This window comes from Suncus etruscus, chromosome 11 (assembly GCF_024139225.1).
Source record: "Suncus etruscus isolate mSunEtr1 chromosome 11, mSunEtr1.pri.cur, whole genome shotgun sequence".
NCBI classification, from domain to species: Eukaryota; Metazoa; Chordata; class Mammalia; order Eulipotyphla; family Soricidae; genus Suncus; species Suncus etruscus.
In genome coordinates this window covers 9,790,255-9,816,913 of record NC_064858.1, presented here as the reverse complement: position 1 = coordinate 9,816,913, position 26,659 = coordinate 9,790,255, and the positions used below count along the sequence as shown (strand labels likewise).

The 26,659-nt window shown below is 56.3% G+C and overlaps 2 protein-coding genes and 1 pseudogene across 2 annotated transcripts; all 3 read left to right on the top strand.

Moving 5' to 3' along the window:
• The first annotated feature begins 3,137 nt into the window (after positions 1-3,137).
• Positions 3,138-3,986, top strand: LOC126022382 (60S ribosomal protein L7-like; annotated as a pseudogene).
• A 1,337-nt stretch (positions 3,987-5,323) lies between these two features.
• On the top strand, positions 5,324-10,393 carry LOC126022939 (uncharacterized). Its single transcript, XM_049783948.1, has 5 exons — positions 5,324-5,350; positions 8,747-8,764; positions 8,887-9,088; positions 9,198-9,487; positions 10,241-10,393. Exons 1-5 carry the CDS (start codon positions 5,324-5,326, stop codon positions 10,391-10,393), a joined length of 690 nt encoding a protein of 229 aa, XP_049639905.1.
• Positions 10,394-10,607: 214 nt separating this feature from the next.
• On the top strand, positions 10,608-26,281 carry AP3B2 (adaptor related protein complex 3 subunit beta 2). Its single transcript, XM_049783280.1, has 26 exons — positions 10,608-10,860; positions 15,584-15,659; positions 15,780-15,854; positions 16,846-16,941; positions 17,575-17,735; positions 17,953-18,019; positions 18,112-18,294; positions 18,898-19,181; positions 20,022-20,076; positions 20,169-20,240; positions 20,457-20,519; positions 20,634-20,766; positions 20,860-20,969; positions 21,252-21,428; positions 21,771-21,957; positions 22,237-22,355; positions 22,562-22,670; positions 22,744-22,828; positions 22,911-23,112; positions 23,183-23,240; positions 23,374-23,486; positions 24,174-24,402; positions 24,491-24,575; positions 24,678-24,775; positions 25,803-25,941; positions 26,021-26,281. Exons 1-26 carry the CDS (start codon positions 10,745-10,747, stop codon positions 26,169-26,171), a joined length of 3,243 nt encoding a protein of 1,080 aa, XP_049639237.1. The 5' UTR covers positions 10,608-10,744; the 3' UTR covers positions 26,172-26,281.
• Positions 26,282-26,659: the final 378 nt, after the last annotated feature.

The window sequence follows — 26,659 nt, the reverse complement described above, 5'->3', positions numbered from 1 at the left end:
GCCTGCCAGTGCTGGGCAGAGCCTTGTGGTGCTTTGAACTGCCTCCCTCCAGCCCCAGACTTCAGATTTCAAAGATGGTACGTCTTTCTTGGGGGCCGTTTTCACAAGCTGCAAGTGACAACCCTTTGTGATCTGCCATAGTGACAGTCTCACAGTCTCACAGCACTGCAGGGAGAGCAAAAAATTCTGGTGAGCCTCCTCCCGGTTTCCCTTATTAGTCGAATGCTGCTGCTGGTTAAAGAAAGATAGGAAGTTCCTACTGCTAATTCCTGTTTCCAGGTGCCTTTTTGGTTGGTTGGTGTTTGGACCACACTGCGCTGCCACTCTGATTTCTGCCTTCTGATGTTCATTTTCGTGTCTGGGCCACACCCAATGGTGCTGGTCTGGACTAGCTCCTGACCTATCAGGGACCACTACTTGGTGGATGATAGTGGAGCTTGGTGGACCATGGGGTTGCTGGCAGGCACTTGTCTTAATATAAATTAAAGAGTCCCGGAATTGGTGTGGGGATAGTGAGGTCTTTCTGGGCTCGATCCAGCTCCTGTAGCCCCTATAGTTTGGCAGGTCTGAAGGTTGCAGGGTGAGGGCGGAGAAATTCACAAAGCAGTCAGAGAAGTTCCAGGAGTCAGCCAGCTTTATGTCACAGTCCCTTCTACCATGCACACCTCCTCATGGCCTCTATACTAAGCCTTTTCCTAGCAACTACTTCTCTGCTCCCACTGGGCTCTCTTGGCCTCTGTCTCCCTTTCAGCTGCTTTTACCAGGGTTCCTAACTGGCTTCCAGGCTGACCAACTCCCTCTGGTGATTGACTGCTCCTGTTTCTCTGATTATACCGAGTTGCTGATGCTGAATCCGATGCTGTATCTCTGATGATGATGGCTTTCCTTCCTGATGCCTCTCCTCCACTTCTCTCTAACTCTCCTTCTTATCCTCTCTCTTTCCCCCTTGCAGACTCCTCTCCAGGTGTGGGCAATTCTGATCATTCAGGTGGGGTATATTCAGGTGGGGGAGGGCATACCCACAGGCACCCTCCCCTGTCCTATCTCTCTGGCCCCAGTTTGTCTTGGTTTAGTGGGCCACAGGGAACATAATCTCAAAGGCTGTTCTGTGTTTAGTATTGTTCTGTGCCAGGAATGACCCAGAGTCGCCCATAGCACCCTCTGTGCCCTGTGAGCTGCGTTCCCAACCATATCTTCACATGGGCCAACCCAGTGTCAGTCTCTCCTTCCAAACACCACTTCTTTGAGGCAACTGATGGTCAGAGAGTGAGAACAATTTGAAGGACGTCAGCGGAGACCTTTGTCCAGGCCGTGGTTGCAACATCCAGCTAAGCTCCCTAGAGCAGAACACATGTATCTGGGTCACTAACACGTGACAGCCACTGAAATAATCATGGATCCTCCACATGCTGGTGGCCCCCAGCAAACCTCTGCTCCCTTTCTCTAAGAAAAGATCAAGCTGGTTCTGAAATGCAAATGATACCATTAGGGTCTCTGATATAATGAAAATCAAGGAAGAATGGGGCAGGGAGGCCCGAGAGACAAAGCAGTGGGGGGAGGCTCTTGCCTGCCACACTGCCTGCTGAATTCTATTCCAGCACCCCATGTGGTTTCCCCAGGTCTCACCAGGAGTAAGCCTTGAGCATAGGGCTAGGATTAAGCCCTGAACACAGCTATGTGGTTCTTTGGGGAAAGATAATCCATTGTCCCCAGTGTCTCGTTTGAAATCTTGCCTGAGAGAGAGGTAAACACACACATGGTGGTTGGGAAGGAGTGGGAAGGGAGCTTAGAAACACTTAAAGCCAGGCCAGAGTTCTCAGACAGTAGGATGGGTGTTTGTCACAAGAGTGGCCAACTTAAGTTTGCTCCTTAGCATCCCATCTGGTCCCCAAGTCCTGCCAGGAGTGAGTGCTGACCACTGCGAGATGTGGCCCCAAAACAAACTAAAAATAAGGGGCCAGAGAGATAGGTAGGACATTTACCTTGCCAACGGCTGACCAGGGACAGATCTAGTTCAATTCCTATATTCAATTATATACATAGATTGAAATATATATTATATATTCACTATATGTTAAATATATTATATATTCAATCCCATATTGTTGTATTAATTAAATTAATAAGAGTCCATGATGATGGTGGATTGACGGTGAGGCCTTTCTCGGCTCGGCCTTTCTCGGCTCGGCACTGCACCTGAACCCCTTTCAGCCTGGTGGGTTCGTAGGCCCAGGACAACTGCGAGGAAATGACCCACAGCCAATCAGTAGAAGTCAGGTACCTTTATTATAAGGCCCTAACCGCCATGTGCATGTCTCACATGGCTTCTAAAAAGCAGCCTCTCGCTGGAGGTAAGGTGCCTGCCTTACCTGCGCTAGCCTAGGAGACGGACCGCGGTTCGATCCCCCGATGTCCCATATGGTCCCCCAAGCCAGGAGCGACTTCTGAGCGCATAGCCAGGAGTAACCCCTGAGCGTTACCGGGTGTGGCCCAAAAACCAAAAAAAAAAAAAAAAAAAAAAAAAAAAAAAAAAAAAAAAAAAAAAGATAAAAAGCAGCCTCTTTCCTGTGCCTGCATCTATCCTCTCATCTCTCCATGCTGAGTCTTCTTGGCTGAGGCTCTGTTGCTGAATCTCCCACCCCTCTCCCAGGCAACCCCTTAAATTACCAACCAGACCCCTCCCAGCTATGGGTGGGGGGCTCCCTCTCCAAGTGAGACTGGCAGGAAGTTGGGGGAGGGGTTACACTGTATGGTCCTCAGAGCCTGCCAGAGGGCAGAACCGGATTAACCCCTGAGTTAATGTGTGGTCCCAAAACCAATCAAAGTTTGTGTGTGTGTGTGTGTGTGTGTGTGTGTGTGTGTGTGTGTGTGTGTGTGTGTGTGTGTGTGTGTGTGTGTGTGTGTGTGTGTTTGGTTTTTGGGCCACACCCGGAGGTGCTCAGGGGTGACTCCTGGCTGTCTGCTCATAAATAGCCCCTGGCAGGCACGGGGGACCATATGGGACACCGGGATTCGAACCAACCATCTTTGGTCCTGGATTGGCTGCTTGCAAGGCAAATGCCACTGTGCTATCTTTCTGGGCCCAAAGTTTTTTTATTTTAAAGAAATGTTTTCCTGCCTCTTTTCCGACTGGAACTATGGAGGGCGCAGAAAAAAAGAAAAGGAAGGCTCCTGCTAAACCGGAAAAGGCTCCTGCTAAGCTAGCAGCAGCAGCTTCTGATGTTCCTGATGTTCCAGAAACCTTGAAGAGAAAGCGCAAGAATCTCGCAGAGCTGAAGATTTGGCGCCTGAGAAAGAAGTTTGCCCAAAAGATGCTTCAAAAGGCAAGGAGAAAGCTGATCTATGAAAAAGCTAAGCATTATCACAAGAAGTATCGACAGATATACAGGACAGAGATTCGGATGGCTAGGATGGCGAGAAAAGCTGGCAACTTTTACGTTCCTGCTGAACCCAAATTGGCTTTTGTCATCAGCATCAGAGATATCAATGGTGTGAGCCCTAAGGTCCAAAAGGTGCTGCAACTTCTTCGCCTTCGCCAGATCTTCAATGGCACCTTTGTTAAGCTCAACAAGGCTTCAATTAACATGCTGAGGATTGTAGAACCCTATATTGCATGGGGTATCCAAACCTGAAGTCAGTAAATTAGTTGATCTATGAGCGTGGTTATGGCAAAATCCACCAGAAGCGAATTGCCCTAACAGATAATGCATTGATTGCCAGAACTCTTGGTAAATACGGCATTGTTTGCATGGAGGATCTGATTCATGAGATCTGCACTGTTGGAAAACGCTTCAAAGAGGCAAACAACTTCCTCTGGCCCTTTAAGTTATCTTCTCGAGGTGGGAAGAAGAAAAAGACCACCCATCTTGCAGAAGGTGGAGATGCTGGCAACAGGGAAGACCAGATCAACTGGCTGATTAGAATGATGAACTAAGGTACCTACCATATTTTTGTAATCTGGTCAATTAATAAACAGTTGCTTTCAAGAAATATGTTTTCTAAAAAAAAAAAAACTAAAATTAAGGTCTAGAGTACTGCAATGAGGGTACTTCCCTTATGGCTTGCTGACCGGGCTTCAATCCCTGGCACCCCATATGGTTCCCTGAGCCTGCCATGAATGATTCTGAGTGCAGAGCCAAGAGTAAGTCCTGAACATCATCAGATTTGGCCCAATAACAAAAAAAGGAAAGATGGTCACAAATAAATTGGTCAAGAATTCTAATAGATAAAATAGAGAAAAAAATTCTAGGACTTAAAATTTTAATGAGTTGTCAGTGAAAGTGTCAGAAGGGGTTAGTAAAATTGAGAAATTATGAAGTGATAGATTTCAGCTGAGAAACAGAAAAAAATATGGAGGCTGAGTGGGGGAGAAAATCTGCCAGTTGAGGGTGATGGTATTAGAATTGTAAGAAGAAAAGGGGTAGGGTAAATGAAAAGGAATCCTTCCAAGGTCCAGAGTGATAGTACAATGGGTAGGGCATTTGCCTTGCACTTGGCCAACCCAGGTATCCCATATGGTCCCTGAGCCTGCCAGGAGCGATTTCTGAGTGTAGTGCTAGGAGTAATCCCTGAGCTGCACCAGGTGTGATCCCAAAACAAAAACAAAAAATCTTTCCTTTGCATAAAGACAAATACACGTGGAAAATAATGCCTTAGAACTGCAGATCACCAAGAAAGAAACCACTCCTAGGTACATGCAAGCCAAATTGCTGAAAACAAATCAAGGGACAGTGGGGAAACCAGATAAGGGTAAACCTAGCAGGATGTGCCAGGAACCAGTTCTGGGAATTACTGTGGTTACTCACCCAGAAAGATGCGGGTGAGTGATTGTAGAAGATGAAGATGCCAAGAGAGACCAGAGAAATGGTGCAGGGGTGAAAGTGGCCTGCCGCTGATCCTGACATTGTGCAATGTTGGGTGTGACCCCCCCCACCCTAAACCAAGTACTAAAAGATGTCAAGATACTGGCTCTTGCTGTAGAATCAGTCATCTGGATGAGTGGAACAGTTTTCCATTGACAAGAATAATTTCCATGGACAAGAATAAAGCTCTGCCACACAGCCCAGAAATGCTGGAGGAAGTTCTTCGGATGGGACAGTGGAGGGGGACTAAAGTATTCAGTGGTCTTCAAACTATGGCCCTCGGGCCACATATTGTATTTGTATTTGTTTCTTCATTGCAAAATAAAATATATGCTGTGTGCATAAGAATTTGTTCATAAGTTTTGTTTTTACTATAGTCAGACCCTCCAGTGGTCTGAGGGACAGTGAACTGGCTCCCTGTTTAAATAGTTTGAGGACCCCTGAATGAATAAGAGTCCTCGATGGTGCTGGATGATGGTGGATGGATGGTGAGGCCTTTCTCAGCCAGGCCAGGCGCCTGCATCCCCTTCCAGGATAGGGGTGAGGAAATGACCCACAGCAGTCAGATTTCAGGAGACATGAAGCTTTATTAATAATACACCCTAGCCACCATGTGTGGCTTCTGGGCTAACCTTTTAAGCAGCCCCTTAAGATACCCTGAATTTAATCCTGAATCTGCCATCTCTCCATGCTCCCTACTTCTGCTCAGGCTTCCAGAATCTCTCAATCCCCTTTGTACTCCTGAGGCAACCCCTCTGTTACCTTCCATAGACCCCTCCCAGAAATAGGCTGGTTTTACCATCAGGTAAGATTACACAGAAAATTGGGGGATGGGGTAACAGGGACTGCCCAGGGTCCCCATATGGTGCTTTGGAAGTGATGGGTACCTAGTGAGTAAAAGCCTTTTCCTTCTAGCTCTTGGAAGCACAAGATCATTAAAAACAGAAGTTATCACTGTTAGAGCTTGGATGATAGCACAGCAGGTAGGGCTTTTGCCGTGTTCACGGCCACCCTGGATTCAATCCTCGGCAGCCCATATGCTCCCCTGAGCTTGCTAGGAGTGATTTCTGAGCGTAGAGCCAGTAGTAACTCCTGAGTGCTGCTGGGAAAACAAAAACAAAAACAAAAAAATGTTACATGCTCAGAAGCACTCATGGATTAAGTGCATCTAACACGTGATGAAAGGCTGGGGCAGAGATGTGGGAATAGTTCTGCTGATGCACACGTAGTCAATATGAGAGAACATACTGGTGATGCTAAGGGGTCACTTATGATGGGCTTGGGGACCCTATGGGTTACTGGGGACCGAACCCAGGCCAGCCCCATGCAAAGCTCTCCCTGCTGTACTCTGCACAGCGTGTCTCTTTTCTGTACAGATCCCCCGAGTGTCTTGGTGTGAGGCTGAGTCATACTGAGAGAAACATGGGCAGGAAGAGAGGAGAGAAGGGTGAAAAATCAGAAGGGAGAGGCAGCAAATAGTGGCCACCTCAAGCCAGCTTTGCTCATGGGACTGGGCAATGTGAACATTTGGGACAGATTCATGCATCTTGTGTGCCGGAGACGCTCTGTGCCCCTAACTGTGCAGGAGGCTGAAGTGAATGAAGGGTCCTGCCACCAGAGGGAAGGTGGTGCCACGTTGTTGTTCCTCAGAGCAGAAACGCAGAGAGGGAGGGTCATGATACATTCATGTTCCTAAAAGTAAAAATTTTCAAGCCCATGGAGCGAGGCTCTGAAGCAATAAAGGAAAAACTCCATACACTTGCTACTTTGCTTTGTTTTTCCTGGGGTGACCCCTGGGCAGTGCTTTGGGGCCACTTCTGACAGTGTTCAGAGGACCTTGGGGTGCTGGCGGTTCACTCCTCTGGCATGCAAAGTACACACACTTGGCCCTTTCTTCCTTCTAGCTCCCCAGTTCTTTGTACCCACTCTGTTGATAGTGATAGAAAAGTGGACAAGAAGCGGTGAAGAGCCTCAGATGAAGCTGAGTTTGTGCTTAGGACCATGCATGCACACTGCTCTGTGCATCAACACCCTCTGAAGTCTCTGCTGTCTTCAGGGGTGCTGAGATTGGGCTGTTTCCTCCAACTTTTTTGTTTTGTTTTGTTTTTGGGTCACACCCGGCATCGCTCAGGGGTTACTCCTGGCTCTATGCTCAGAAATCACCCCCGGCAGGCACGAGGGACCATATGGGATACTGGGATTCGAACCACCGTCCTTCTGCATGAAAGGCAAACGCCTTACCTCCATGCTATCTCTCCGGCCCCTGTTTCCTCCAACTTTATGAGGCAGGCATGAAGGTGCCCTGGAGGCCAAGTGGCTGGGCCAGTGAGAGGACGGGTGCCAGCAGGGGTGGGAGCCACACCCTGGTCTGATGTGGCCAAGGCGCTAGGCCAGGCCCTCAGGCTCTTTGTTGTGCCTTTTGTCCCCTTGGAGTGGGGTGACTGGCCTATCTCACTGGAGCCTGGAAGGTGAGCTGTCGGGACCCAGGGAGGGGGTGCCCAGGAGCTCTGTCCCCACAGACAGTGGTGACCTGACCCCCAAAGCTCCACAGGAATGAGTGGGAGATGTGGGTTTGACCCACCAGAGCCAAGGGCCAGCCCTGGCTGTGCTTAGAAATGGGGATCCCCCTGGGACCAAGACCCTGCAAAGTTGATGGGTACCGAGAAATTGTCCCAACACCCTGTGGAGAGCCCCCCATCTTTTGGGGAGGTGAGCAGATAAGAGGTGCAGCACAGTCAGACAGGGGAAACTTCCTGGGAGGGCACATGGGGTCCGTCCTTCCAGCAGTGAGGGGTGGGAGGAGGGGATAGACAATCACTGCAGCCGCCCTCCATCCTCAGAGCCCACTTCTCCCCCTCCCTGGCTGGCCTCCCTGGGCCTTCAGCCTCAGTTTTCCCTCTGAGGAGTGAAGGACACAGTTCTTGGCGGCCATGGTCGGAATTTTTTTGTTTGTTTTGTTTTGGGGCCACACTCGGTAACACTCAGGGGTTACTCCTGCTATGTGCTCAGAAATCGCTCCTGGCTTGGGGGACCATATGGGATGTCGGGGATCAAACCGAGGTCCGTCCTGAGTCAGCTTAGTGCAAGGCAAATGCCTTACCGCTGCGTTATGGCTCCAGCCCCCATGGTCAGGATTGACACATTTGTGCCTTTGCTGGCAATGAATGTCACTGAGTATATCAGGTGGGGCTCAAGGCCCTCTGAAGGGGCATCTTACTGAGCCCCCAACTCAGCTCAGGGGCCCCCTGCTGACTATAACTCCCACTGGACACTTGGGCCTATCCAGGGGAGTTAGAGGCAGGGCACATGAGCCTGTAGCAGCTGAAAACCTGCCCAGTGGCCTGGCCCCACTCCCAGAATGTGGCCATGGGACAGTGGGGGCAGCAGGGAAGTAGGCCCGTAGAGTTCTCGGGGTACAATGGGGTCTGGACTTCTGATATCGACAGCTGCTGACCACAGGTGTTTCCTTCCAGATGAGTTTCACGTCCCAGGTAATACACAGAGAGCCCCTTAATCCCCTCGCCTGCCTGTTGACCCCCTGGGACCTGCTGTCCACCCCTTCGCAGCTGATCACTTCAGATAATCTGATGAATGCACAGAAGTAAGGTGCCCCCAGAGGGTTTCAGAGTGTCTGTCCCCTCCCCAAAGTCAAGGCCCCCAGGGCTTGCAGGGGTCACCTAAGTAGGAAATGAGATCCCTTTGCTCAGGCCCCCCAATGCCCCAATCCCCAGCAAAGACAGCAGTACAGAGCTGGGGTGGGTGTGGGGGTGTGTCTTGTCCCTTAGCAGAGAGGTGCTGGGTCCATGCTACTAGTGGCCACACACCTGTCCAAAGGGAGGACCCTGGGGTGCGACCACAGCTCACCCCCTTTCTCTATCCCCCAGGTCGTCTGCTCTGTCAAGGTACCGGCTGACCCAGCGGCCTCTGGGATGACAGGGTGAGGGGTGGGATGAGAGGGGAGGATGAAAGTGGGGTCCCTGAGGTCCCAGAGGACCAGTGCGCCCTAGGGCCCCCTCTGTCATAGGCGGTGGCAGGGGCGGCCAGCACCCTGCAGTTCTTCCTGTCTGAGGGCTTCCTGGGCAACCACTTCAAAACCGTGGAGCTGGGGGCCTCGGAGCCGGAGCCCGGAGACCTTTTCCTCTTCCGCCTCCAGTCCCCCGTGGGCAGCTGGGTGGGCGCGCACGTGGGCGTGTACTGTGGCCACGGAGAGATCATCCACTTTGAGGGTGAGTGGGACGCCCAGCCCGGGGCCCGGGGGCAGTCGGGGTGGTGTGGGGGGACCGGGCAGGCCCTGGCTAGGCCGCAGTCCAGTCCCCTGACTTGTCCCTGGCGCAGGCAAGTGCCCGATGGACAGGAGCCGGGGCACCCTCCTGGGCTCGTGCGAGGGCGTCGTGTCCAAGCAGGGCCAGCGGCCACTGCTGCGCTCCCGGCCCCTGTGGCGCGTGCTGAGGCGACGGGGCGGCGTGGACCAGGCCGCGTTGCAGCGCCGCGTGCAGCAGGCCATGAACTCGGACCCGCCGCGCTACCACCCCACGCGCAGCAACTGCCTGCACTTCGCGCTGCGCCTGCTCGACCCCGACCTGGAGCACGTCCACCTGCACCCGGACCTGGGGACCGTGAGCCCGGTGAGGTCCCCACCTGCACCCCATCCTTGTCTCCCATGCCGCACGCGCCCCCAAGACCCAGGCCCTTTCCCGGGAACCTTCAAAAAAGCTCGCACTTGGGCGCCGGAGCGGTGGTGCAAGCAGTAGGGCGTCTGCCTTGCGCGCGCTAGCCTAGGGCGGACCTGGGTTCGATCCCCTTCATCCCCTATAGTCCACCAAATCAGGAGCGATTTCTGAATGCATAGCCAGGAGGACCCCCCCCCCCAGCGTCATCGGGTGTGGCCCCAAAAGCAAAACAAAAAGCCCACACTTGGGGCTGGAGCGGTGGTCCAATGGTAGGGCGTCTGCCTTGCATGTGCTAGCCTAGGGCGGACCTGGGTTCGATCCCCGGCATCCCATAGAGTCCCCCAAACCAGGAGCGATTTCTGAGCGCATAGTCAGAGGAACCCCTGAACGTCACCTGGTGTGGCTCCAAAAACAAACCAAAAAAAGCCCACATCTGGAGCCCGGAGCAGTGGCGCAGCGGGAGGGCGTTTGCCTTGCACGCTCACGGGGCCTTCGTGGAGGCTGTCCGCGGAGGCCCCTCTCACGTCCCGGCCCTTCGCTCCCTTCCCAGGTGTCGCCGGACTGCGGCGTGGCCCTGCGTTAGGCGACCTAGGAGCGTGTGGCGGGCCGGGGACCGAGCAGATGCGCATTAAAAGATTCTCCAAATCTCCACTTGGCTCCACTTGGCTGCGCGGGGCTCTTGGGGGCCCCTGAACCCCCTCCCCCCAGGCCCGGGCGGAAAAGGCACTAGCACCCCGAGATCGCAGACCCCTCCAGCGCGTGGGTGCCCACGGGCGTTCGAGTCTGAACCCCCCAGAGCCCCCCAGGGCGGTGCCACCCCGACCCTGGGAAGCCGGGTCCGCCCAGGCCGCGCATCCCTAGGCCTGCCTCCTGCTTTGGGGCGTGGCTTGGGGCGTGGTCAGATGGAGACCACGCCCACAAACCCCAGCACGCATCCTTCCGCGCCTGCGCGACCCTGGGGCTGCGGCTGCTCCTCCCTGATTGATGCATCAGGCCTTGCGCCCCGCCTCGGGCCATGGGGCGTGGTCATAACGAGACCCCGCCCGTGTCCACGCCCACTCCGCGCGCACCTGTCTGCGCCTGCGCGACCCTGGGGCTGCCAGCGGCTGCTCCGCCCTGATTGATGCATCCAGGCCTTGCACCCCGCGAGACCCCCGAGCACCCCGCTGCAGCCCCCGAGACCTCCGCAGTGCAGCCGCCCGGACAGCCCCCATGTCGGCCGCGCCCGCCTACAGCGAGGACAAGGGCGGCGGCTCCGCCGGGGCCGGGGAGCCCGAGTATGGCCACGACCCCGCCAGTGGGGGCATCTTCTCGTCCGACTACAAGCGGTGAGGGGCGGTGCCAGGGCACCCCGGAGGGGAGGGCGGGAGAGGGGAGGCGCCTGGGCACCATGGACAGCACCCCGTGCCTGCTTAGAGCCGGAGGATCGCGGAGGAGCAGGAACCCCCACTTTCACCTCCACCCCGCTCTGGCCCTTCTGCATCCCTCCAGCCCCTTTGGGGGTCCACGCTGGGCCGCTCCAGCCCCTGGCCCCTGCTCCACAGTCCCCCTCATTTTTCTCCTCCACCTGCGCCCTTGATTGCGGGGGGGGGGCGGCCTCAGTTCACCTGTCCCCCCCCCCCCCTTATTCAGCCCTCCGGCTCCTGTGTGTTATGGAACAAGCTGGGTGGAGGCCTGAACTTGAGGCCCTAGAGAAAAGATGGAAGTGACAAGCCTGTGTTGGGGGGCTGAAGTGAGGGGGCAGCATGGAGAGCTGATTCCTCAGTCCTGGAGAGAAGGGAGAGGGAAAGAGGGATGACCCAGGTGGAGCTGGGTTTGCGGGAAGAGGGTATATGGGGGGCTCAGGATCTGAACAGTCTTGGGTGACCAGAAATGGGGGAAGAAGCCGCGGGAGACTAGATTTACATTTCAGGAGGCCCCAGGCCAGGGCGTGGGGAAGAGATTGGAGGGTGTTGTGTGCCAGAGACCCTTTGGGGAGAGGCCCTAAATCCTGGAGGGTTTGGGGGGCGGTGTAAGCCACAGATCTGATGAGTCGCTGGGGCCTGGGAGCTGAAAAAAAAAAAAAGCTGGAGAAGGTACGGATGGAACCCTGAGAGCAAACACTGTGAGCTGTGACTCGGGGGAGCCTGGCGTGATGGAGCAAATCCTGCAAATCCCAGCAGATTCGTCAAAGCTGGGGAGCCCGGCTCCACTCCTGGATAAAGCAGCCTGGATGGCCAAGGCCTCCCGAGATGGGTGTTGGGGTTGGGGTTCCAGGACGGAGGGATGGTAGCATATAGAACCCCCCAACAGAGCCCCAGGAGGAAGTGAAAATATGCATCGGAGAGCAGCGGATGCTCCTGGGTTGCCCCGTATGGGCTCAAGTATTTCTGGGTCCTGGGGAATGTGAAAGTCTTTGAGGAGGCAGCGACCCTTGTCGACACCTCCTGGGTCTGTCATGTTAGACAAGATTCATGACGTCTTAGAAACTAGGGTTCCCCTCACCCCCATTCTATTATGAAATCTGTTGGTTTAGCTTTTGGGGCCACACCCATTGATGCTCAGGGGTTACTCCTGACTCTGCACTCAGGAATCACTCCTGGCTCTGGGGACTGTATGGGATGCCTGGGATTGAACCCAGGTTGGCCTCATGCAGGGCAAACAACATACTCTGGACTATCTCTTTGCCCACCCCATAAATAAATTTATTCATTGTATTGTTTTGGGTTTTGTTTTGGGTTTTGTTTTAAGTTTGGGGGCCACATGCGGCAATGCTCAGGGATCACTCCTGGAGGTTGTCAGATGACCCTATGGGGTGCCGAGAATTGAACCCATGTTGTCTGTATGAGAGGCCAGTGCCCTCCCCATTGTATCTTGCCTCCCCTCCACCCTGAACACACACCCAGGCTCCGACATGAGAAGATCATGTTTTGCCCATTGAGTGATTTCTCCTACTTACTGAACTTTTCTCCTCATTGGCTTTTTTAACTGTCTCCAATTTGGGGGGAACACTTAAGTTGCAGGCAGTATGCTCCCTCAGCCTCAAATTCTAAGGAGCATCCACAGTCAGATTCAAGAAACTAAAGGAGGGGCCTGAGAGACAGCACAGTGGTTGGGCGCCTTGCACGAGGCTGACCTGGAATGGACCTGGGTTCAATTCCTGGCAATCCATGTGGTCCCTGAGCCTTCCAGGAGCTGTTTCTGAGCACAGAGCCAGGAGTAACCCCGAGCATCACTGTGTATGGCCCAAATACACACGCACACACACACAACCAGGGGCCAAAGAGATTCCCAAAGGGCTGGAGTACATATGAGAGGCCTGGGTTCAATCCTCATGGGCCCCTGAGCACCAAGCCAGGAGTAACCCCATCACTTCTCCTATTCTCCTGGCTGTGGCTGGGGATGCAGCTTGGAGGTGGAGCTTGTCCTAGTGTTTTCAACCAGCAGCATGAGAAAATAAAGACTCAGGGCACCAGAGTGGCATGTCTCAGGGCTGGGGTGCAGGCTGCACACGCGGGAGGCCCCATTCCATCCCCAGCACTTCATATTCCCTCCAACCACCGCTTCCCCCCCCCCCCCAGGCAGGAGGAGCCCTGAGAACTGCTGCTGTGTATGACCAAAAATTGGGGCCGGGCGGTGGCGCTGGAGGTAAGGTGCCTGCCTTACAAGCGCTAGCCAAGGAACGGACAGCGGTTCGATCCCCCGGCGTCCCATATGGTTCCCCCAAGCCAGGGGCGATTTCTGAGCACATAGCCAGGAGTAACCCCTGAGCGTCAAACGGGTGTGGCCCAAAAACCAAAAAAAAAAAAAAAAAAAAAATCAAGATAGTAAATAGAGGGGCCAGAGAGATAGCATGGAGGTAAGGCATTTGCCTTTCATGCAGAAGGTCATCGGTTCGAATCCCGGCATCCTATATGGTCCCCTCATAGAGCCTGCCAGGAGCGATTCCTGAGCCTGGAGCCAGGAGTAACCCTGAGCGCTGCTGGGTGTGACCCAAAAACCAAAAAAAAAAAAAAGATAGTAAATAGAGAGGCTGGAGCTCCCAAAAGGAGGCAGATAAGTCACATGTAGTAAAGGGGGGTTTGCTTTAAGGGTCTGACTAGAGAGATAGGGCAGTGGGGAAGCAATTGCCTCACATGCAGCGGATCCAGGTTTAGTCCCTAGCACCACACATGGTCCCCCAAGCACAAAGTGAGCCAGGAGTAAGCCTTGCGCACTTACGGTTGTGACCCTGAATTGCCCCTCCTCAAATAATAAGAGCCAGAGAGATAGTACAGTGGGGAAGGCACTTGCTTGCATGTAGCTGACCCTGTTTTGATCCCAGAGTATTCCCTCAAGCCCTATCTGGAGAGGTCACAAAGCACCGACAGGCAGGAGTATGTCCTGTACAGTAATGGGCGTGCCCCAAAACTATAAAGAAAAAAAAGAAAAGAAGGGGTCTAGAGCAATAGCACAGCAGTAGGACATTTGCCTTGTGTGCGGCTGACCCATAATGGACCCGGGTTTGATTCCTGGCATCCCATATGGACCCCGAGCCTGCCAGGAGCAACTTCTGAGTGCAGAGCCAGGATTAACCCTTGAGTGCCAAATGAAACGAAACAACCAAAAAGAATAAAAAACAAAAATAATAGGTGTCTGGCATTGCTGAGAGAGAATGCAGGTTCTGGATTCACTCGTTCCAGCTTTTTTCTGGGAAGGAGCTGCGGGATGAACCTAGACTCCACACACTGAGCGTCTTCCAGCTTCCATTGCTATCTGAGTGGACTCTGTCGGGAGCACCTAGTGCATGGGTGGGTGAGGGACGTGGGGTTGGGCAACAGTAAACTGTGAGAGGGACACTGGCACATAGTCCAGATGTTGGGGTACTATGGACCTTAGTTTTGGGCCCTTCACTTCCGGGGGAGGCCAAGAGCAAAGCCATGAGCAGGGTAAGAACTAGAATGTAGGGGACGGAGCAGTGGTGTGGTGGGGTAAGGTGTCTGCCTTGCACGCACTAGCCTAGGACGGACCGAGGTTCGATCCCCCAGCGTCCCATATGGTCCCCCAAGCCAGGAGCGATTTCTGAGCCCATAGCCAGGAGTAACCCCAGAGTGTCAACAGGTGTAGCTGGAAAAAAAAAAAGGACTGGAATGTGGCAGGGAACAGAGAATCATGGTCCAGGGAGCCAGGCCAGGAGAAGGAAGAGGGATCCCAGCTTCCAGGCGTGACTCCTGAGCACAGCGACTGCCCCCCCCCCCGGGGTCCTATTGGAGGACACTGGCCTTGGCTTGGTGCCCGATACCAAGCGTCAGAGGTAACCAGAGCCTCTGCCCGCCCATAGCTCCAGTTACCTGGTTTGGAACCGGTGTCTGCCACCCTGTCTCAGGGCTCAGTCCATCCCCATGGCTCAGGCGATGCAGCGACTCCTGCAGCTCCCAGGGCCCCGAGGGGCTGGGGGTGCTGACCCCGAGGCTGCCAGCCCTGTGCTGGACCCCAATGGTGGGCCCCCACCCTGGTACCAGGCCCTCCAGCCCGAGGAGCTCCGGAGGCTGCAGCCCCCAGAGGAAGAGGTGGCCTCAGAAGCGGCCCTGGACGAAGCAAGCCTGGAGCCCGGGCAAAGCCCGAGCCAGCCCCTGCGGTACTGAGGGTCTGTGGGCAGCTCTGAGCACTCACTGCAGGAACAACTGGCTGGCCTGGGAGCTCCGGTGGTGTCAGGCATAGGGGCCTGAGTGAGAGGGGACAGGGAGGTGCCAGGCTGGGGGCCGAGTTAAAGGGACAGTTGTGGGGTAAGACCAGAGCCTACTTCTGGGGTCAGATCAGAGGGAGCCTATAAGGGGATCCCTGGAGAAGATCCTATTTCCCAGCCTCAGGATAGAGCTGCACCCCACTCCCAGGACCTGGACCAAAGCCCAAGCCCAGAAGACCCTCCTACTGACCTGTCTGGGTCCCCGTGGGCAGGCAGGGAAGATTCACATGGGCCTGTGGAATGTGGGTGGAATGCACTCATCCGGGTGTGAAGGCATCAGCTCTGTGGGGGATTTCACGGGGGAGCCATTAGGGGGGGCACCCCACTGACAACTCATGGCCCCCCAGGCACGATGACCTGAAAGAAATGTTGGACAGCAACAAGGATTCCCTCAAGCTGGAGGCCATGAAGCGGATCGTGGCGGTAAAGTGGGGAGCGGGGGTACAGGTGGGGGATGCAGGGTGAGGGTGCCGGGTGCCCCCAAGTCCTCTGTGTTCCTGCTCTGCATCTCCCTACCTGCATCCCCCATCTCCTTGTCCCCAGATGATCGCCCGGGGGAAAAATGCCTCAGACCTGTTCCCTGCTGTGGTCAAGAACGTGGCCTGCAAGAACATAGAGGTGAGGCGTCGGGGTCACAGCACAGTGGGGAGGGCACTGGCCTTGCATGTTGCCAACCCGTGTTCTCTCCCCATCATCCTATATGGTCCCCTGAGCCTGCCAGGAGTAATTTCTGAGCTCAGAGCCAGGAGTAATCCTGAGTATACCATGTGGCCCAATAGAGGTGAGGGATCAGAGCCATAGAAGAATTGGGAGGGAGTTTGTCTTGCCCATAGCCAACCCAAGTTCGATCCTTGGCATCCCATATGACCCTTCAGTACTGCCAGGAGTGATTTCTGAGCTCAGAGCCAGGAGTAAGCCTGAAGCACTACACAGGTATGATTAAAATAAAAACAACAACAACAAAAACAAAGAGGGGCCGGAGATATAGCATGGAGGTAGAGAGCTTGCCTTGCATGCAGAGGGTCGGTGGTTCGAATTCCGGCATCCCATATGGTCCCTCGAACCTGCCAGGAGCGATTTCTGAGAATGGAGCCAGGAGTAACCCCTGAGTGCTGCCAGGTGTGACCCAAAAACCAAAAAAAAACAAAAAAACAAAACCAAAAACCTAGGGGGCCAGAGTGGTGGTGCAAGCAGTAGGGCATCTGCCTTTCTTGCACTAACCTAGGACAGACCATGGTTCGATCCCCCCACGTCCCATATGGTCCCCCAAGCCAGGGGCTAATTATGAGCGCATAGCCAAGAGTAACTCCTGAGCATCATGGGGTGTGGTCCAAAATTCAAACAACAACAACAACAACATCCCTGGGGCCGGAGAGATTGCACAGCAGTAGGGTGTTTGCCTTGCACGCAGCTGATCCAGGATGGATCAGCATCCCATATGGTCCCCTGTACCTGCCAGGAGCGATTTCTGAGTGAATAGACAGGAGTAACCCCTGAGTGTCACCGGGTGTGACCCCCCCCAAGAAAAACATTGCTGAGGTCCCCAGGGGGGTGCAGTGGGCAGGTACAGCCTGGCCCTGACCCAGGGTTTGAGCAGAGCTTCCCACAGGTGAAGAAACTCGTGTACGTGTACCTGGTACGCTACGCCGAGGAGCAGCAGGACCTGGCTCTACTGTCCATCTCCACCTTCCAGCGCGGTCTCAAGGTCTGGCACCCACGGTGGGGGGGCTGAGGGTGCGGGGCCGTGGTGCAGGGTTGCCACCCTCAGCCAACCAGCCAGAAGTTGGGGTTCTGAGCAGGGAGGGGCCCTCCCATGTCTCTGCAAAGATAGCTTCATCCCCTCCCCTCCTGATGTCTTGCACCGTGACCCGGTCGGGGGGGGGGGGGGAGGCCCTTTGCAGGTCAGAGCTGGCAGTGAAGGGGGGAGGCGCTCGCTCTCCATGTGAGCGACCTCGGTTTGAATATCAAGCACTGCAGAGGGCCCTCCAGGGCTGGCAAGGAGTGATCCCTGAGGAACGCTGGGTGTGGTTCACTAAAACAAAATGAAGAAGAAAACCAGGGCAGGCGTGATAGATAGGACAGTAGGGGAAGGCGCTTGCCTTGTGTGAGGCCGACCTGGTTTCGATCCATGGCATCCCATATGGACTCCAGAGCACTGCCAAGAGTGTGGCTCCTGAGCACAGAGCCAGGAGTAACTTCTGGGCATCAACGGATGTAGCCCCCCACCTAAATAACATACAAATAAATAAATAAAACTATTGTCTCTGCTCCCCGCCTTCTCCCAGACAGGCTGGCTGTGCTGTGGCCAGCCAGTAACAACTCTACTGCCTTCTCTCAGGACCCCAACCAGTTGATCCGTGCCAGTGCCCTACGGGTGCTGTCCAGTGTGCGGGTGCCTATCATCGCGCCCATCATGATGCTGGCCATCAAGGAGGCTGCCTCGGACATGTCCCCCTACGTGAGAAAGACAGCGGCACATGCCATCCCCAAGCTGCACAGGTGGGATTGCTTCTCCCTCTGCAATGCCTGGCCTGGCCTGGCCTGGCCTGGCTGCAGCGCCCCACACTGCCCTTCTGTTCCCTATCCATCCATGGGGAGGTTTGAGGCAGTGTTGGGGGGCACCTACAGAGTTCTAAGAAAGGGCAGCCCAGGGTGGTGGCACAGAAGGACGCAGGGGTGCAAGGAAGGCCAAGTCCCTCACTTGTGCTTTCCCCAGCTTGGACTCGGACCAGAAGGACCAGCTGATCGAGGTCATCGAGAAACTCCTGGCCGACAAGACCACGGTGGGTGGCGCGTGGGCAGGTGCCCGGGCCTGGTGGCCAGGTGCCCACTGCCCCAAGCTCATGCATCAACACCCGCACGCATGCCCCTGCAGCTGGTGGCGGGCAGCGTGGTGATGGCCTTCGAGGAGGTGTGCCCGGAGCGCATCGACCTGATCCACAAGAACTACCGCAAGCTCTGCAACCTGCTCATCGACGTGGAGGAGTGGGGCCAGGTGGTCATCATCAGCATGCTCACCCGCTACGCGCGCACGCAGTTCCTCAGCCCCACCAAGAACGTGAGTGCACGGGCCGGAGAGAGAGCATGGAGGTAGGGCATTTGCCTAGTATGCAGAAGGACGGTGGTTCCACTCCTGGCATCCCACATGGTTCCCCGAGCCTGCGGGGGGGGGGGGGCGATTTCTGAGCACACAGCCAGTTGTAATCCCTGGGCACCGCTAGGTGTGACCCAAAAACAAAAAAAAGGAAAGAAATGGGGCCAGCATGGAGGTAGGATGTTTGCTTTGCATGCAGAAGGACGGCTGTTCGAATCCTGGAGTCCCTGCCAGGAGTGATTTCTGAGTGCAGAGCCAGGAGACACCCCCTGAGCGCTGCCGGCGGGGGGGGGGGTGACCCCAAAACAAAACAAAACAAAAATGAGGGTTGGGTCCGGAGAGATCGCATGGAGGTGGGCGTTTGCCTTGCATGCAGAAGGTCGGTGGTTCGAATCCCGGCATCCCATATGGTCCCCTGAGCCTGCCAGGAGAGATTTCTCAGCGTGGAGCCAGGAGGAACCCCCGATGCTGCTTGGTGTGACCACCAAACGAAAACATAAATTAAATTAAATTAAAAAATAAAAAGCCAATGCAACCGAAGGCGAGCGCAGGCGTGCCCGTCCGCAGGAGTCCCTGCTGGAGGAGAACCCCGAGAAGGCCTTCTACGGCTCGGACGAGGACGAGGCCAAGGGCCCGGGCAAGGAGGAGGCGGCCGGCCCGGCCCTGCCGGCGCGCAAGCCCTACGTCATGGACCCCGACCACCGCCTGCTGCTGCGCAACACCAAGCCCCTGCTGCAGAGCCGCAGCGCCGCCGTGGTCATGGCCGTGGCGCAGCTCTACTTCCACCTGGCGCCCAAGGCCGAGGTGGGCGTCATCGCCAAGGCGCTCGTACGCCTGCTGCGGAGCCACAGGTAGCCTGCCCCGCCCCGCTGCCCTCCGATTCGCTGGTTCCCCTGTTGGCCCCGCCCAGCCTGCGTTCCGATACGTCAGTCCCACACTGGCCCGCCCCGTGCGCGCTCCGATTCGCTAGTCTCCATGTTGACCCCGCCCTATCCGCGCGGATTAGACCGGCCCCCTTGTCTTGATGGCCCCCCTCCCCGGGTGGCCCCGCCCACCGCTTTCCGGATTGGCCTGTTCTGAGCTGGCCCCGCCCACCTGCTCTCGGGTTTGCCCATCCTTACACTTGCCCCGCCCCACCTGCTCTGGGATTCGCCCGTTTCCCTCTGGCCTCGCCTCTGTGTTCTCTGATCCCGCCCCTCAAGATAGCTCCGCCCACCTGCTCAAGGATTCTGCCATTCCGGAAGTCATCCCACCACCAGACTGCTGGCCCTGCTCCATCCACTTTGTGCCTGACTTTGGAGCTCCTTTTTTTTTTAGGATTTTTTTTGGGGGGGGGCCATACCCGGCGGTGCTCAGGGGTTACTCCTGGCTCTGCACTCAGGAATCACTCTCTGGAGATGCTCAGGGACCTTTTGGGATGCTAGGGATTGCCACTTGCAAGTCAAATGCCCTCCCTGCTACAGCATTGCTTTGACCCCCAGGGGGCTCTAAGTCTCAGTGCTTTTGGTCCCTCCAACACCCCCTGCATGTTTCCAGGACCCTGTGCACTGCCTGGGCCTGATCCCTACTCTAGACTCTGCCCCCCTCCTCGGACTGACCCTCTCGTTGGGGGTCCTCCTCATTTTCCTCCCCCTCCTGCCCCAGAGGGGGTGCACAACCCTCTGACTTTCCCTCTCTGGCCATCTGTCCAGTGAGGTCCAGTATGTCGTGCTTCAGAATGTGGCCACCATGTCCATCAAGCGCCGGGTGAGTGTCCATGGGGAAGGCAGACTGAGGAAGGACGGGAGGGCAGACTGAGGGAGGAGGAATGGGAGGTGAGCTCTGGGTCTTCTCTGCAGGGCATGTTCGAGCCCTACCTGAAGAGCTTCTACATCCGCTCCACAGATCCCACCCAGATCAAGATCCTGAAGGTGAGTGCCGCCCACCTACCTACAGTGACTCCCACTACTTGCCACCCCTCTTCCCTCTGGGCAACCTGAGTCTGGTATCCAGTCACCCGGTCCTGCTCTAACAGCATTTGGACCAGGCCTCAAAGCCTGTGGGGTCTCTGTGTTAGGGTGGGTATGGAGGCTTGCATGGGCAGGGCAGTCCAGAGGTCTCAGTGTTTGTGTGTATTTCTGTGTCAGCTTGAGGTCCTCACCAACCTGGCCAACGAGGGCAACATCCCCACGGTCCTGCGTGAGTTTCAGGTACGTGGGTGGCTGTCGTACCCCTGCCCGTCTGCCGGCTTTAGGTTGGCCCCTGAGGGGTGGAGCCTGGCACTGAGGGTTCAGGGGTTCACCCGCCCACTCGGCATCCTGTAGACCTACATCCGCAGCGTGGACAAGGACTTTGTGGCGGCCACCATCCAGGCCATTGGGCGCTGTGCCACCAGCATTGGCCGAGTCCGCGACACCTGTCTCAATGGGCTGGTCCAGCTGCTGTCCAACCGTGATGGTGAGTGCCTGTCCTTATATACTAGCCTGCTGCACCTGCCACGGTGGGGTGGGGCGCTTGGAGCCGATGGTACAGTGCAGCTCTGTCCTACAGAGCTGGTGGTGGCCGAGTCCGTGGTGGTCATCAAGAAGCTGCTGCAGATGCAGCCAGCCCAGCACGGGGAGATCATCAAGCACCTGGCCAAGCTCACCGACAGCATCCAGGTAAGGCACCTGTCTGGTCATCAGTCTGTCCATTGCACAGTCGATGGAGACCCGCCCACAGAGGACCACGATTCTCCCCCCCCCATGCCTATTTTCTTCCCTCCCCTGCTCCAGAGACCTTTAGTGGTTGGTAGGTGAGGAGTTTATAGGATGTGGAGGTACCCATGGCCTGTCTCCCCTCCTGTTTCATTGGGTCCCCAGGTGCCCATGGCCCACTCCCCAGCTCATTGGGTCTCCAAGTACCCATGGCCCAACACACACCCCAACTCATTGGGTCTTCAGGTACCCATGGCCCGTGCCAGCATCCTGTGGCTCATTGGCGAATACTGCGAGCATGTTCCCCGTCTGGCACCTGACGTGCTGCGGAAGATGGCCCAGTCATTTACGGCCGAAGAAGACATAGTCAAACTACAGACCATCAACCTGGCCGCCAAGCTTTACCTCACCAACTCCAAGCAGGTAGAGGGGCGCCCAGCTCTGTCTCCAGTCCGGGCCAGTGTGGGAGCCCCCTCAAGCCCACCCTGTCCTCTGCACTGCTCAGCAAGCTCAGGCTACCATCACCCCAGGGCTGGCAGAATGTCCAGAGTCAGGTTCCCCACCAGGATCTGTGAAGAGGGTTGGAGCCCCAGGGCTGTCCCTTACGCTCTCATTTGGGGACGACATGCCAGGTCTGTGGCTGGGCTGAGGCTGACCCCTGCTGGCCAAGCAGATAGGCACCAGAGTCCAGAAGGGCATGGGCGAGCCTTTGGGTCAGACGTGAGATGGGGAGGACCAGCCTCCCCATTGCCTCCCATCCCACAGACTAAACTGCTGACGCAGTATGTGCTGAGCCTGGCCAAGTATGACCAGAACTACGACATCCGTGACCGTGCCCGCTTCACACGCCAGCTCATCGTGCCCACTGAACAGGGTGGCACGCTCAGCCGCCATGCCAAGAAAATCTTCTTGGCGCCCAAGCCAGCCCCGGTGCTCGAATCCTCCTTCAAAGGTGGGACTGGGACCCCAGCCTGTCCAGGCTTCCTGGACTTATTTTTCCTGCCCAGCCTCTGTCACCTCAGGGATCCCCCATCTGAGCCCCTCCTGGCTGTCCCCACAGCCTCACAGAGCAGCTGTGTCCCCACTCTGCATGGGACAGTTTCTCTAGGCTGTGTCCTTCAGTTCCTCTGCCACCCCCTGAGCCCTGCTCCATCTATGGGTACAGACCATGGGTACAGTGCAGGGGAAGGTGCCAAGCTCATGGACACTGCCTGTTGCTGCCCGTCCCCAGACCGCGACCATTTCCAGCTGGGCTCCTTATCCCACCTGCTCAACGCCAAGGCCACAGGTTACCAGGAGCTGCCAGACTGGCCAGAGGAGGCCCCTGACCCATCTGTGCGGAACGTAGAGGTGAGGGGGACTGGGATGGGGGGCTGGGGGGACTAAGGGGAGCCCCTCTGACCATCCCCCCCACAGGAAGAAGACCTTTCCCTAGTCGTGACAGATATGGGCCTGCTGGGCGCACACCTCCAGGTGCCCGTGTGCTGTGTGGCCCTGCCCACCCCTCCCCGTTCCACTGTGAGGACAGGAGGACAGACCCCTCTGTGCCCCCGCAGGTCCCCGAGTGGACCCGGTGCTCGAGCCGGGAGAAGCGGAAGGAGAAGGAACGGCCATTCTACTCGGACTCCGAGGGGGAGTCGGGCCCCACGGAATCTGCGGACAGCGGTGAGGACGCCCTGCGGTAGCTCATTGGGGGGGGGGGGACATGACAGGGAGTTGACTTAGCCTATCTTGTCAGACCCCGAGTCTGAGAGCGAGTCCGAGAGCGAGAGTGGCAGCGAGAGCGAGTCAGAGAAGGAGGAGAAGGAGGAGAGCAGTGAGAGGTGAGGGGGTGTCCAGGGCACCCAGGGATGCACCTGGAGGTGGGAGGCATGCCAGAGCCAGGCTGAGCCCTCTTCCCCTCAGTGAGCAGAGCGAGGAGGAGGAGGAGGAGGAAGAGGAGGAAGAGGAGGAAGAGGAAGAGGACCGACCAAGGAAGAAGGCGCCCGCCACGAAGGGAGCCGGCTCAGATGGGTCGTCTGAGAGTGGCAGCGGCTCCAGCAGCTCGTCTGGCTCCGACAGCAGCTCTGAGGAGGCCGAGGAGGAGCCCAAATGGACCAAGAGGCCTGTGAGTAGGTCAGGGCTCCCCAGGGCTGCCTGGTCTTGTTCTTCCACACTCATGCCTGCCTCTCCCACAGACCCCCAGCAGCAAGGCCCCCGCGGCCAAGGAGATGTCGCTGTTGGACCTGGATGACTGTGAGTGGCTACCAGGCAGGCAGGGGGCCCAGAAGGGAGGACAGGGTGTTGGTGGGGGGATCTGGGAGGGGTTGGCAGGGACACTGCTATTCGAGGTGCTGAAATATCACCCAGCCCATCTCTCTGCCCACAGTCTCCGCACCCAGTGCCCAGCCCTTGTCCCCGCCAACAGCAGCAGCAGTGCCCAGCAGCCTAGCTGCCGACCTGGAGGGCCTGACCCTCACAGACACCCCTCTGGTATCCTCGGTGAGTAGAAAAAGGTGCCCCGGGCCTGTAGAGATATTGCTGGTGTCTGGAGACAGCTTGGGGTTGGGGAGGACAGCTTTAGGGGCCTCCTTTAGTGCTCTACAGATCTGCTAAATCCAGATGCTGGTGCAGAGTGGTAGCACTGGAGATTAACGTTGATCTTTGTCCATGCAGGAAGGTCTGCAGACCTGACCCCCCTGGTCTCCTGGCCCTTCAGGGAAAACTTGGAGTAGCCTTGTTGTGGGTGGGGTACAGGCATCAGTTGTGTCCGGGAGTACAGGTGGTTATCTGTGTCCTGGGGTACAGGCAGTCAGCTATGTTCTGAGGTACAGGTGGTTAGATGTATTCTGGGGTACAGGACAGGCAGTCAACTATGTCCTGAGGTGCAGGTGGTCAGCTGTGTCACAGGATACAGGCAGTCATCTGTATCCTGGGGTACAAGCAGTCAGTTGTGTCCTGGGGTACAGATGGCCACCTGTGTCCTAAAGTATAGGTGGTCAGTCATATATGCCTGTCCTGGAGTGCAGGCAATCATCTGTGTCTTGGGTTACAGACCTGTGTCCTGAAGTGCAGGCCGTCAGATGTGTTTTAGAGTACAAGTGGTCATCTGTGTCCTGGGGTATGGGCGGTCAGTTCTGATTTGGGGTACTGGCCGCCCAACTCTCACACCCTCCTCCCATCCCGCAGCTGCTGAGTCCAGGGTCGGCCACTCCACGCCGGGAGCTTCTACACCGTGTGGCTGGCGAGGGCCTGGTTGTGGACTACACCTTTAGCCGCCAGCCCTTCCCAGGGGACCCACACATGGTGTCCGTACTCCTGCACTTTTCCAACAGCTCTGACAGCCCCATCAAGGGCCTGCACGTGGGCACTCCCAAACTGCCTGCCGGGATCAGCATCCAGGAGTTCCCGGAAATCGGTGCGAACAGACTCTGGTAGTCAGGTAGCAGGAACTGGTGGGGCACAGGCCCCAGGGCTATAGTGACAGCCCCCCTCTTGCCCTATAGAGAGCCTGAACCCCGGAGAGGCCACCACAGCGGTCCTGGGCATTAACTTCTGTGACTCCACCCAGGCGGCCAACTTCCAGCTGTGGTATGTAGTGCCCACTGCCCATGGTGTGCAGGTGGAGTTCTGGGTGCAGAGGTAGGGGTAAGGCAGTGGTCCCCAGGTCTCACCCTGCCCTGTGCACCCCAGCACCCAGACCCGGCAGTTCTACGTGTCCATCCAACCACCCGTAGGGGAGCTGATGGCCCCCGTGTTCCTGAGTGAGAACGAGTTCAAGAAGGAGCAGGGTGAGTGTCTGCCAACCCCAGGGCTTCCCATGGAAGGCTGAGCCACGTCCATCATGGTCAAGGAGGGGAGAAGGGATGGAGCTTGGCGTCACCCCTGGTTCCATCTGCAGTACCTCAAAAGAGAGGCCTGGCAGGGCTGGACTGGGGCTCCATGTGATCTCCACCCTGTGAAAGAACAGTGGGGAGAGCTGTTGGGTATGGGACAAGGGTATCTGGTCATGGGGGCACAGAGAAGGAAGCTTCAGGGGAGATGGTAAGTGTGGGACTGGCTGGAGCATGCGACCCCCAGACACCCCCAGTGTGGCTCAGAGGAAAGGTTTGTTCAGGACAAGAGTGAGTGGACTATGGGGAAGGCATTTGCCTTGCACACAGTTGACCCGGGTTTAATCCCTGGCATCCTATAAGATCCCCCAAGCCACACCATAAGTGATTCCTGAGTGCAGAGTCAGGAATAAGCCTTGAATACCACCTGATATTCTCCCCCCAATAATTATTTTATTTTGTATTTTATTTATTTATTTGGTTTTTGGGTCACACCCAGCAGCGGCACTCAGGAGTTACTCCTGACTAGCTTAGGGACCATGTAGGATGCCAGGGATTGAACCTGGGCCTGTCCTGGGTCGTCTGCGAGCAAGGCAAATGCCCAACCACTGTGCTATCATTCCAGCCCCTATTTTAAATTATTTTATTTTATTTTGGTTTTTGGGCCACACCCGGCGTTTCTCAGGGGTTACTCCTGGCTGTCTGCTCAGAAATAGCTCCTGGCAGGCACGGGGGACCATATGGGACACCGGGATTCGAACCAACCACCTTTGGTCCTGGATCGGCTGCTTGCAAGGCAAACACCGCTGTGCTATCTCTCCGGGCCCTATTTTAAATTATTTTAAATGAAATGTTTGGTGCAGTTTCTGGAAGGCTTCTGGGTGCTACCTCCCAGGAAGAACCGAGGTCTTGTGGTCAGCACCATGGACAGAGCTGGGCTGCCCACTGGGCCTTGGTCCTCAGTACTGCCTTTCTCTGTCCCCAGGTCAGCTGACTGGTATGAATGAGATCACTGAGAAGCTGGCACTGCCCGAAACCTGTCGGAGTGACCATGCTGTGGTACAGAAGGTCACGGCCCTGGCCAACCTGGGCCGAGTCCCCTGCGGGACCTCCGACGAGTACAGGTATCAATCAGCAGGCCCTTGGCCCTGTGAGGGAGGGGCACTCCAGGGCACCCCAGCACTGAGCCGGCCTCTCCCCCAGGTTTGCAGGGAGGACACTGACTAGCGGGAGCCTGGTCCTGCTGTCCCTGGATGCCCGGCCCACGGGGCCGGCAGTGCTTACAGTCAACAGCGAGAAGATGGTCATTGGAACCATGCTGGTGAAGGATGTGGTGCAGTCTCTGAGCCGGTGACCTCCTCCTCTTCCTCACACTCCCGGGGTCCTCCTCTAGGCTCCTCCCTTCCCCCAGTTTCCCCATGGATGCTGCCACAGAAAAACCTCAATAAATCGTCTCCGCCCTCAGATTGGCTCTCTGCCTCTCCTTCCCTGTGGACTCTGTGGGGGAGGTGGGGAGGACAAGTATGCCAATCCGTGGCCCCCCCCAACTGCGGTGCAGGGGACAGGGATGTCAGTTACACCATGTTCTCCTTGCAAGCTTAAGGTCTCTTGTGTGTCTGCTGTTTTGCGGTTTCCAGCAAGTGCTGCAGCTGAGGGCATGAAGGAAAGCAACACAGATCAAGTGTGGACACCCAGTTTCCCATTTGTAGCAAACGAGTGCAGGAAGGGGTCTGGAAAGCCCTAATGAAGATTCAGGGGTGCTGTCCAAAAAGGTGGGGCTGAGATGCCAGGATGTTGTCATGGACGCACTGGGCCCACAGGGCTCTGCTCTGCTCCCTTGCT

Coding starts and splice junctions, on each gene's coding strand:
- LOC126022939 (XM_049783948.1), top strand. CDS start 5,324: ATGGTGCTGGATGATGGTGGATGGATG. Junction 9,089..9,197: donor AGAGATCATCCACTTTGAGG/GTGAGTGGGACG, acceptor TCCCTGGCGCAG/GCAAGTGCCCGATGGACAGG. Junction 9,488..10,240: donor ACCTGGGGACCGTGAGCCCG/GTGAGGTCCCCA, acceptor CCCTCCCCCCAG/GCCCGGGCGGAAAAGGCACT.
- AP3B2 (XM_049783280.1), top strand. CDS start 10,745: ATGTCGGCCGCGCCCGCCTACAGCGAGGACAAGGGCGGCGGCTCCGCC. Junction 19,182..20,021: donor CGCCTGCTGCGGAGCCACAG/GTAGCCTGCCCC, acceptor CCATCTGTCCAG/TGAGGTCCAGTATGTCGTGC. Junction 23,241..23,373: donor GCTGTTGGACCTGGATGACT/GTGAGTGGCTAC, acceptor CTCTGCCCACAG/TCTCCGCACCCAGTGCCCAG.